This window comes from Rhinopithecus roxellana, chromosome 12 (genome assembly GCF_007565055.1).
Source record: "Rhinopithecus roxellana isolate Shanxi Qingling chromosome 12, ASM756505v1, whole genome shotgun sequence".
NCBI classification, from domain to species: domain Eukaryota; kingdom Metazoa; phylum Chordata; class Mammalia; order Primates; family Cercopithecidae; genus Rhinopithecus; species Rhinopithecus roxellana.
The window spans coordinates 57,654,762-57,667,279 of NC_044560.1; the positions used below are offsets into that span (position 1 = coordinate 57,654,762).

Sequence of the window (12,518 nt, forward strand, 5' to 3'; positions counted from 1 at the left end):
GCTCTTAGAGATCCTGTATAGATGAGCTGCCTTTGACTCATTGCCAGAGACAGTCCCTATTCTAAATCTATTGTCTCTATTAGACAAATCACTTTATCTGTTCTTTTTCATTTATAACTTTATACTTCTTTTCATTATGCCTATTTATCCATACCTTTCCAACTTTCATGTTTTGTTGTTGTTGCTGTTGTTGTGATTAGGTCTTATAATTATTTTGGTTGTAAGTAACAGAAATCTAATGTAAACTACCTTATGCAAAAAAGGAAATGTATTGGCTTATGTAACTGGGAAGTCAATGGTTGAATAGATCCTGTTCCTACTGTCAAAGGTAAACAAAGCCAAACACTAGCTAAATATTTTAATCAGTAATATGCTCTTGCAACAGAGAAAAGAGTCCAGTGTGGACTGAATTGAACTTCAGTTTATACTGGGCATTTTAATGGGAGAATAAGGGAATAAGGAGGAGTAAGCACAAGCTCATTAGAGTCAGGGAAGTAAAAAATTATTACAACAAAAAGTAAGACTGGTTGCGGTGGCTCATGCCTGTAATCCCAGCACTTTCGGAGGCCAAGGCGGGTGGATCACGAGGTCAGGAGATCGAGACCATCCTGGCTAACATGGTGAAACCCCATCTCTACTAAAAATACAAAAAAATTAGCCAGGCCTGGTGGCATGCGCCTGTAGTCCCAGCTACTCGGGAAGCTGAGGCAGGAGAATCGCTTGAACCTGGGAGGCGGAGGTTGCAGCGAGCCGAGGTCCTGCCACTGCACTCCAGCCTGGGCAACGAGCAAGACTCCATCTCAAAAGAACAACAACAAAAAAATCTGGGTTTGCTGACTGGCACTTACCGAAGTTAGGCTCCTACTCTCCCACAGAGAATAGGAGACAGGGACACTATCTTTAGGTGTTAAGTGGAATACACAGTAAATTTTTTTTTTTTGGCAGCCTGAGTTTTCTTAGGCTGGCATTTTATGAGAGGCTAAGGTCATCCTAGGAATGTGACTTTGAGCAGTTAGAAACACTGTTAGTGTTTCGTTCATGTCTTTATAGGCCGGATGGAGGGTTAGTTGAGAAGAAGGCTCATAGTAGCCCAGGTAGAGTTTGGTCAAAGAGAGAATCTTTATCACTACTCTCATTCCCCATATCATCCTTTTTCTACTGCATATAGTTTACTTCTGTGAGATTTAAGAAGATGATTACTAATGGCTCAAGGCTGATGTCATCTCAGCTTAGCTAACCCAAAGGGAAAATAATTTCTTTATTCCAGTGTCCACGTATGATTTCCAGGGAAGGATGCTGACTGATCACGCTTTGTTCATTTTCTCACACGTTAGAGTAATCACTATTTCTTGGGGTAGATACAGTATGATTGACTAATCCTTTTGCTGTGGGATGCAGAATACTATGATAGCTAGGCCTTCCAGAATCACATGGAATGGGGGATAAGTCCTCCAAAGGCAAAAACAACATAATTTCGGTACATTTGAATAGTAAGGCAGTACAGCATAGTGCTTAAGAATAGAGAAGTCAGATTGTCCCAGTTTCAAATCTTGACTCTAAGTGACCTAGTACAAGACAGTTAGCTTCTTTGAGCTTCAGTTTTTTCATCAGTAAATTAGGAACAATAGGAGGTACCAACCTCCTAGAGAACTGATATTTTATATAGGGTAATCAGAGATGGCCTCATTGATAAGGTTACATTTGGGCAAAGTTCTGAATGGAGTGAGGGAGCAAGCCATGGAGGTATTTGTAAAAGTATTCTAAGCAGAGGGAAAATTCAGTATTATTATTATCATTATTACTATTATGACTACACTTACCATAAGAAGACCTTCATTAGCCAGGTGCAGTGACATGTGCCTATAGTCCCAGGTACTTGGGAGGCCAGGGTGAGAGGATCACTTGAGCCCAGTAATTCAAATCTAGCCTGGGCAACATAGTGAGACCCCACTCTTAAGAAAAAAAAAGACCTGCATTAAATCAAAAGCAATATGAAGTAGAAGAAAAATGGACTTCAAAGAAATCTAAATTTGAGTCTCAGCTTTGGCACAGATCAACTGTATAATATCAGAAAAGTTACTTGACTTTTCAGAATTTTATTTACATGAAAACCAAAGTTAATAAGATATGTCCCTACTTGGTCATGATATTTTTTTCACTCTTTTTTTTTTTTTTTTTTTTTTTTTTTTTTTTGAGGCAGAGTCTTGCTCTGTCGCCCAGACTGGAGTGCAGTGGCCGGATCTCAGCTCACTGCAAGCTCCGCCTCCCGGGTTTACGCCATTCTCCTGCCTCAGCCTCCCGAGTAGCTGGGACTACAGGCGCCTGCCACCTCGCCCGGCTAGTTTTTGTATTTTTAGTAGAGACGGGGTTTCACCGTGTTAGCCAGGATGGTCTCGATTTCCTGACCTCGTGATCCGCCCGTCTCGGCCTCCCAAAGTGCTGGGATTACAGGCTTGAGCCACCGCGCCCGGCCTTTTTTCACTCTTAACAGCTCATATGTAGTCCATTGATATAATATTACCTTTTCTTAACCATTAGTTTTATTCAAAGGAGGTAAACCTTTTACTTAACAACTTGATGCTTTTTAAAAGTTCCATTATCAACTGGGTGCTGATGTCTCACACTGGTAATTCCAGCACTTTGGGAGGCCAATGTGGGAGAATCACTTGAGCCCAGGAGTTTGAGACTAGCCTGGGCAACATAGGGAGAACTTGTCTCTGCTTAAAAAAAAAAAAAAAAAAAAAAAAAAAAGTAGCCAGATGTAATGGTGTGCCTGTAGTCCCAGCTACCTAGGGGAATGAAGCAAGCGATTACTTGTATCCTGGAGTTCAAATTTGTGGTGAGCTATGATCATGCTGCTGTACTCCAGCCTAGGCAACAGAGTGAGACCCTGTCTCAAAAAGATTATAATTTTCTCTTTGTTTTAAATAAATTCAATTCACTTTATGTAAATAGTATATCATAAATAGGTAGAATTGGTGTTTTCATCTTTTCACCTAGGACATTATAAGAATCTACCCTTTCTCAATTATAATAGACTATGGAAAGATGGATATAAAACTGTGAAAGGTTATTTCTATACAAAAAATTACTAAAAGGTATAGACTGTCATGTTTATTTTTATTATTGTATCTAACATATTCCATTAACTCTCATAAGAGTAAGGTCTAATAAGAGATACAAACTGTACTATAATTCACTTAGCAAGGATAATCATTCTTTTTATATAAATAAGAAAAGTTCTTATGTAAATGTTGAAATTTTTATACAATATTTAAGTCACTTACCTAGTTACGAGCATGTGTTTAAGAAAGCAGTTTTGGGCAAGCACATGGCACTTCAAACTTTATTTTGAAATTAAAACTTCTTTTCAGAATGTTAATTTCACTACTATCCAAAGGAAATACTTCAATGAAACAAAAGGATTAGAGTACATTGAACAGTTATGCATAGCAGAATTCAGCACTGTTCTAATGGAGGTTCAGTCCAAGTAAGTTATGTATTTGTTTATTTTTTTACTAGCCCACAGCTACCAATATCATATCAAGTAAGTTATAACTTAAGGAAAGCAAATAAATCTCCAGTGTGAGTTCCACAAGGGCAGGGACTTTTGTCTGTTTTGTTCTCTGCTGCATTCCTACCACCTGGAAAATTCCCTGGTTCATAATACACAGTAATTATTGAAATAGTGAAATAGTTAACTAAAATTTATACACAAGGCATATATTGCTAACTTAATTTATATAGAATTTCTCCAAATTAGTCATAATCTATTGACCTAATTGTTGCTGCTCACTTTACTTTGGAGTGAAAAGCTCAAGTAGCTATAGTAAACTGGAAATGTGAGGGCATAGAAGCGAAACACAGGTAAAGCTGTGTACCTGTTTCTTCCTGTCTTTACTCCTAAAAGATTCAGCATGAGACAGAGAATGATATTTTTGGAACACATATTTCCTAAAACATACGAAATAGATGCTTTCTTTGAGCTGGGTTGGATTGCCTGTTTACTCAGTTAAATAACAATCATTCTCACTGAGATCATAACATACTTCTCTATACATTGAGACTTGATTCTACCATTAAAGTACCAGATTTTTCCAGGTTGGGCACAGTGACTCATGCCTGAAATCCCAGCACTTCGGGAGGTCAAGGAGTTTGAGACCAGCCTCAGCAACATGGCAAAACCCCATCTCTACCAAAAATACAAAAATTACCTGGATGTGGTGGTGCATGACTGTCATCCCAGCTACTTGGGAGGCTGAGGCAAGAGGATTGCTTGAGCCTGGGAGGTGGAGGTTGCAGTGAGCCGAGATCATGCCACTGCGCCTCAGCCTGGATGACAGAACCAGACCCTGTCTCAAAATAAATAAATAAAGTATCAGACATTCCCAACATTATCTGAATACTTAGAATGGTACATCAAAAATTGATGCAAATTACCTTTGATTGAATGTTACCTCCTAACACAGGATTTATCAGAATTTAAAGTCCCTTAAGTGTCAGACTTGAGCAAATTATTTATTTTCATTAATTTGTATGATTTAGAGGTTATTTACCTAGTTTTCAAAAATATGAAATACCTGGTTTACCTTTTCCTTTTGAGTTTAAGCAATGCTATGCAAATATTTATAATTTTTCTTAAATTAAGGGGAAATAGATAATTTTTTATATTAATGACTTATAGTGATGTATTATTGGTCATCTTTTAGGTATTACTGCCTTGCAGCTGTTGCAGCCTTGTTAAAATATGTTGAATTTATTCAAAATTCAGTATATGCACCAAAATCGCTGAAGATTTGTTTCCAGGGTAGTGAACAGACAGCCATGATAGATTCATCATCAGCCCAAAACCTTGAATTGTTAATTAATAATCAAGACAGTAGGTAAGATCATCCATTTTATTTCTTATAAAATATATCGGTATATTTTTTTTTTCTATAAATAGTTACTTTAAAGTTGTGTTTTTTTTGTTTGTTTGTTTGTTTGTTTTTAATTTTGAGATGGAATTTCACTCTTGTTGCCCAGGCTGGAGTGCAGTCATGCGATCTTGGTTCACTGCAACCTCTGCCTCCCAGGTTCAAGCAATTCTTCTGTTTCAGCCTCCCAAGTAGCTGGGACTACAGGCATGTGCCACCATGCCTAGCTAATTTTTGTATTTTTAGTAGAGACAGGGTTTCACCATATTGGCCGGGCTGGTCTCGAATTCTGGATCTCAAATTATCCACCTGCCTCGGCCTCCCAAAGTGCTGGATTACAGCCATGAGCTACTGCTCTCAGCCTAAACTTCTTTAAATTATTTCATGGAGAATTGTATTTAAGAGGTAGGGTCTTGCTATTTTGTCCAGGCTGGTCTCAAACTCCTGGGCTCAAATGATTCTCCTGCCTCAGCCTCCCAAGCAGCTGAAACTATGGGCACAAACTGCCATGCCCAGCTAATGGTGGAGAAATATTGAATAAGCATGTTTTAAATCATTGTACTGTTATTGCTGAACTGGTCAGGTGTTTCACCAAAATCAAGTTTTAAAAAGACGTTTGTACTAAATAACAAAAAGCAACCCCATTCAGAACTGGGTAAAGGAACTTAATAGACATTATTTTCAAATGTCTATTAATAGACATTATTTACAAAGAAGGTAAATAAATGGCCAATAAGTAAGTACCTGAAAAGATGCTCAACTTTACTAGTCATTAGGGATCTGCAAATCAAAACCACAGTTAGATACGACTTCACATCCATTAGGTTATAGGTTAAAATTACTCTGTCTTTAACTTTCTATGATATCCTATGTTATCATAGCATAGAAAATCAATGACCAAGCCTGGTAGTTATTACAAAGTGTTTTATATTCAGTTTTACCTTGTCATGTTTCATAGTTTATTATTATTTGTCATTATCATTGTCAAACATTGTTTGACTTCCTGCTATGTATTAGGGATACAGATACTTAAATGATAGAATATCTGATCTCCAGCAGTTAGTATTATAGTTGAAAGGAACAACTGAGAAGTCTTTTCACAGACTTAAATGAAAGAATACTCAGGTTAAAAGATGGATATTCTACCTACTGAACTATCTGAATAGCTGCAATGCTTCCATAGGCTTACTGCGTGTTCAGTGCAGTCTTACATCCATTGATTTCTATAACAAATGGGAGGTTTGTGTGTGCTCCTTACCTCCTTTGTTTCCGTATAAATAAGTTCTCAAAAAAAAAAGAAATTGTACATGTGATGGGAGACCCCCCCCGCCAGCCAGTTGATATGAGTAGTTTCCTACAAATTTGTTTAAATTGGTATGACAAAAATCTGGTAGAATGATGACTAAATCTCAAAAGTCATTCTTGTTTCCTCTCCTTTCACACCTCAGATTTGATCCATCAGAAAATCCTTTTTATCTAGCCTTCAGAGTATATACCAGTGCTGGATCACTTCTCACCATTTCCAAGGCTACCACCCTAACCCAAACCTCTATCATCTTTAGCATAGACTACTATAATAGCCTCCTAACTTTTCTTTCTGCCTTCTTCTTACCCTCCTATAGTTTATTCTCAATGTATTAATAGTAGTCAGACTGTGATATCCTTTTAATCCAGAAATCAGATCTTGTAACTCTTCTGCTGAAAACTTTCCAGTGGTTCTCCTTACATTTACAATAGAATCCAGACTCTTTGGCCTACAAGGACTTCTGTGTCCTGGCTTCTATCAACTTCTTCATTCATCTCCCTCTATTCTTACCCCCACTTGCAAAGCTCCACTAACCTTGATCTTCTTTTTTGTTCTGGAGCCAGACTTCCTGGGCTTAAATTGCTGCTATGCTACTTACTTGGAAATCTTAGACAAGTTACCTAATTTCCTTGTACTTACATTCCTTCTGTTGTAAAATGATGTGGCCAATAATAGTGTCTCTCTCATAACATGGTTATTAGAATAAACAAGTTAATACATTTAAAACGCTTAGAACCATTCTGGGTACATACTAAGTATCATTTTATGTTAGCTCTCCTCATTATTGTTGTCATGATTCCCATCCCATCATCATCGTCTTTGCTGCCTTCTTTTTTAATCATTCAGTTCTCAACTCTACTGTCAAATACATAGGGAAGTCTTTCTTAATCAACCTAACTAAAGCAACCATCCTGGTCCTTCTCTGTATATTCCTGTCTTTTTTTTTAATTTTTTTAAATTTTTTGAGACGGAGTCTCACTCTGTACCCCAGGCTGGAGTGCAGTGGTGCAATCTCAGCTCACTGCAAGTTCCGCCTCCCAGGTTCACGCCATTCTCTGCCTCAACCTCCCAAGTAGCTGGGACTACAGGCACCTGCCACCCAGGTCCAGCTAATTATTTTTTGTATTTTTAGTAGAGACAGGGTTTAACCATGTTAGCCAGGATGGTCTCGATCTCCTGACCTAGTGATCCACCCGCCTCGGCCTCCCAAAGTTCTGGGATTACAGGCATGAGCCACCACGCCCGGCTTGTTGTTGTTGTTGTTGTTGTTGTTGTTGTTGTTTTAGCAGTTTCTGTACCTGAAATTATTTTCTTGATATGATTATGTGTTTATTGCTTTTATTGTTTATTTCCCCTTCCTCTTTGTCTTGTCTTCAGTCATGGTCAGTAAACTGACAACAGTTATTGGCAATGGCTGGGTGCCGTGGCTCATGCCTATAATCCCTGCACCCTGGGGAGGCCAACGTGGGTGGATCACTTGAGGTCAGGAATTCGAGACCAGCCTGGTCGCCATGGTGAAACCCTGTCTTTACCAAACATACAAAATTCAGCCGTCGTAGTGGCACACCTGTAATCCCAGCTAGTCAGGAGGCTGAGGCAAGAGAATCACTTGAACCCTGGAGGCAGAGGTAGCAGTGAGCCTAGATAGTGCTACTATACTCCAGCCTGGACAACAGAGCAAAACTCTGTCTCAAAAAAAGGAAAAAAGTTATTGGCAATCGCCATTAGGCTGTAAGGTCCTTGAAGGTAGGTATCATGTCTATCTTGTATGCCCAGTGTTTAGCATAGAGTTTTGAATACCATAAGGGCTCAAAAAATATTTGTTGAATATTAAAATGAATCAGGTTTTTTACATGTATTATATGAAGTTGTCGAATAAATAGTTCAACTAAATGCATTTTTTTTGTTTCTTTGTTTTTGTTTGTTTGTTTTAGACAGAGTCTCACTTTGCAGCCCAGGCTGGAGTACAGTGGCACAAGCTCGGCTCACTGTAACCTCTGCCTCCCGGGTTCAAGTGATTCTCATGGCTCAGCCTCCTGAGAAACTGGGATTACAGGTGCCTGGCACTATACCTGGCTAATTTTTTTTTTTTTTTTTTTTTTTTTAGTAGAGATGGGGTTTCACCATGTTGAACAGGCTGGTCTTGAACTCCTAACTTCAAGTGATCCACCTGCCTCTGCCTCCCAAAGTGCTGGGATTACAGACATGAGCCACCATGCCTGGCCAGCATTCTTTAGAATAGCTCATTTCTTTATAAATCACCTAGAAATTATGAAATTCTCTTGTACTTGTCATTAGAACTACATGATTATAGTAAATACTTATTTTAACAATATAAAAGTCCCTCCACTGTTAAGGATATAGTATTGATATCTTGCTCTTATGGATGGAATAAATAGACTAGAAAACTTTATATTAGTCTGAATATTATAACTGATCTATAAAAGAAGTCATAAAGTACAAGGAGATTCTATTCATCCTTGTTAAAGTGTAGTTCATTGACCAATAGCATATTTGAGAGCTTGTTCAAAATATATCTAAAAACATTTTTTTGAGACAAGATCTCACTCTGTTACCACACTGGAGTACAGTGGTGCAAGTACGGTTCACTGCAGCATCGACCTCCTGGGCTCAGGCAATCCTCCCATCTCAGCCTCGTGAGTAACTGGGACTAAAGGCCTGTGCCACCATGTCCAGTTAATTTTTAGTTTTTTGTAGACACGGGTTCTCACTATGTTGTCCATGCTGGTCTTAAACTCCTGGATTCAAGCATTCCTCCTGTCTTGGCCTGCCAGAGTGTTGAGATTATGGGTGTGAGCCACCATGCCTGGCCCGAAATGTAGATCCTCATGCTTTTTCTTAGACCTACTGAATTAGAAACTCATGTAATTGTATGCACAGTAAAGTTTAAGAATCATTGCTGTAGATTTTATAGGATTGTTTAATTACAAAGTGAAATGAAATTTTCTTGCATTTTTCTTTGTATTCTTAATGACATTTCTTGTGTTTTGAAAGGAATAATCACACTCTCTTTGGTGTTCTAAATTATACTAAGACTCCTGGAGGGAGTAGACGACTTCGTTCTAACATATTAGAACCTCTAGTTGATATTGAAACCATTAACATGAGATTAGATTGTGTTCAAGAACTACTTCAAGATGAGGAACTATTTTTTGGACTTCAGTCAGGTAAATCAATATTATTTAATGTTATAAATGCAAATCATTAAAAAATGCAATTGACTTAGTTATTTTTCCATGTTTCTGAAAGACAAGTAGTGGTGTAAATTCTTGTATTCTTTTATGAAAGCTATTTTCCTGAAATTTTCTACTGAATCCTGCAGTAAATAATTTCAGAGGTATATTATGTAATATATTTTGATTTCCTGTATGCTTTTCTTTTCCATTTTTTTCTGTTTTTTTTTTTTTTGTTTGTTTGTTTGTTTTGTTGTTGTTGTTGTTCATAGATACCTTATATTCTTTTTCTCCATGGTAATCCTCAAAGACGGGAAGATTTGTCCAGACTAGGTAATTATCAACAGATAGGATGTAGTAGTTTCCTAGGCTGCTCTAAAAACTAATACATACTCCATGGTTTAAAACAGCAGAAAGTTTTTGTCTTATAGTTCTGGAAGCTAGAAGCTGAAAATAAGGTGTCAGAAAAGCCATGCTCCCTCTGAAACCTATAGGGGAGAATCCTTTGCCCCTTTCTAGCTTTTGGTGGTCGATGTCAGTCCACGATGGGCCTTGGCTCACAGGCTTGTTATTGCAATCTCCGCTTCTATTGTCATGTGGTTTTCTCCCTGTGTGTATTCACATTGTCTTCTTATAAAGACACTAGTCATATTGTATTAAGACCTACCTTAATAACCTCACATTAACTTGATTACATTTGCAAAGGCGCAATTTCCAAATAAGGTCACACTTATAGGTACCCGGAGTTAGGACTTCACAATGTCATTTGGGGGTCCCAATTCAACCCATAACATGGGATAAGAAAACTGCCATTGCCTCAGGGTCTGTTTCTGGAGAACTCAACCTAACACAGTCACTAACAGGCATATTGCTAATTTTTTTTTCTTCACTTTAAGTTCTGGAATACATGTGCTGAAATGTTCTGAACATGCAGGTTTGTTACATAGTTATACATGTGCCATGGTAGTTTGCTGCACCTATCAACCCATCATCTAGGTTTTAAGCCTTGCTTGCATTAGGGATTTGTCCTAATGCTCTCCCTCCCCTTTCCCTCCACTCACTGACAGGCCCCAGTCTGTGATGTTCCCCTCCCTGTATCCATGTGTTCTCATCGTTCAACTCCCACTTATGAGTGAAAACATGCAGTGTTTGGTTTTCTATGCCTGCATTAGTTTGCTGAGAATTATGGTTTCCAGCTTTATCCATGTCCCTGCAAAGGTCATGAACTCATTCCTTTTTGTGGCTGCGTAGTGTTCCATGGTGTATATGTGCCACATTTTCTTTATCCAATCTATCATTGATGGGCATTTGGGTTGTTTCCAAGCCTTTGCTATCTATTGTAAATAGTGCTGCAGTAAACATACATGTGCGTGTGTCTTTATAGTAGAATGATTTATAAATTTTTGGGTATATACCCAGTAATGAGATTGCTGGGTCAAATGATGTTTCTGGTTCTAGATCCTTGAGGAATCGCCACACTGTCTTCCACAATGGTTGGACTAATTTACACTCCCACCAACAGTGTAAAAGTGTTCCTATTTCCCCACATCCTCTCCAACATCTGTTGTTTTCTTACTTTTTAATGATCGACATTCTAATTGGCGCGAGCTAGTATCTCATTGTGGTTTTGATTTGCATTTCTCTAATGACCAGTGATGATGAGCTTTTTATCATGTTTGTTGGCCACACAAATGTCCTCTTTCGAGAAGTGTCTGTTCATATCCTTTGCCCACTTTTTGATGGGGTTGTTTTTTTCTTGTAAATTTGTTTAAGTTCCTTGTGGATTCTGGGTTTTAGAGCTTTGTCAGATGGGTAGATTGCAAAAATTTTCTCCCATTCTGTAGGTTGCCTGTTCACTCTGTTGATAGTTTCTTTTGCTGAGCAGAAGCACTTTAGTTTAATTGGATCCTTATTGTCAATTTTGGCTTCTGTTGCCTTTGCTTTTGGTGTTTTAATCCTGAAGGCTTTGCCTATGCCTATGTCCTGAATGATATTGCCTAGGTTTTCTTCTAGGGTTTTTATGGTTTTAGGTCTTACATTTAAGTCTTTAATCCATCTTGAGTTAATTTTTGTATAAGGTGTAAGGAAGGGATCCAGTTTCAGCTTTCTACATATGTCTAGCCAGTTTTCCCAGCACCCTTTAAAAACAGGGAATTTTTTCCCCATTGCTTGTTTTTGTCAGGTTTGTTGAACATAACATGGTTCTAGATATGTGGTGTTATTTCTGAGGCCTCTGTTCTATTCCATTGATCTATATATCTGTTTTGGTACCAGTACCATACTGTTTGGGTTACTGTAGACTTGTAGTAGTTTGAAGTCAGGTAGCATAATACCTTCAACTTTGTGTTTTTTGCTTAGGATTGTTTTGGCTATATGATCCATTTTTGGTTACATATGAAATTTAAAGTAGTTTTTTCTAGTTCTGTGAAGAAAGTCAGTGGTAGCCTGATGGGAATAATGTTGAATCTATAAATTACTTTGGGCAGTATGGCCATTTTCACAATATTGATTCTTCCTATCCATGAGCATGGAATGTCTTTCCATTTGTTTGTGTCCTCTCTTATTTCCTTGAGTTCTTTTTGTAGTTTTCATTGAAGAGGTCCTTCACTTCCCTTGTAAGTTGTATTCCTAGGTATTTTATTTTCTTCATAGCAGTTGTGAATGGGAGTTCACTCATGATTTGGCTCTCTGCTTGTCTATTACTGGTGTATAGGAATATTTGTGATTTTTGCACATTAATTTTATGTCCTGAGACTTTGCTGAAGTTGCTTATCAGCTTAAGGAGTTTTTTGGCCGAGATGATGGGGTTTTCTAAATATATAATCATGTCATCTGCAAAGAGAGACAATTTGACTTCCTCTCTTCCTATTTGAATACCCTTTATTTCTTTCTCTTGCCTGATTTCCCTGGCCAGAACTTCCAATACTATGTTGAATAGGAGTGGTGAGAAAGGACATCCTTGTCTTGTGCTGGTTTTCAAAGGGAATGCTTCCAAGCTTTTGCCCATTCAGTATGATATTGGCTGTGCGTTTGTCATAAATAGCCCTTATTATTTTGAGATAAGTCCCATCAATACCTAGTTTATTGACAGTTTTTTAGCAT

The 12,518-nt window shown here is 38.0% G+C and overlaps 1 protein-coding gene across 1 annotated transcript in view; it reads left to right on the forward strand.

Moving 5' to 3' along the window:
- Positions 1–12,518, forward strand: part of MSH4 (mutS homolog 4) — a 126,974-nt gene that overhangs the window by 18,271 nt on the left and 96,185 nt on the right. The window contains exons 5-7 of the mRNA XM_010368601.2: positions 3,375–3,490; positions 4,710–4,883; positions 9,238–9,410. Of these exons, the coding sequence (XP_010366903.1) occupies positions 3,375–3,490; positions 4,710–4,883; positions 9,238–9,410 (463 nt within the window). The remainder of the gene's footprint in view (positions 1–3,374; positions 3,491–4,709; positions 4,884–9,237; positions 9,411–12,518) is intronic.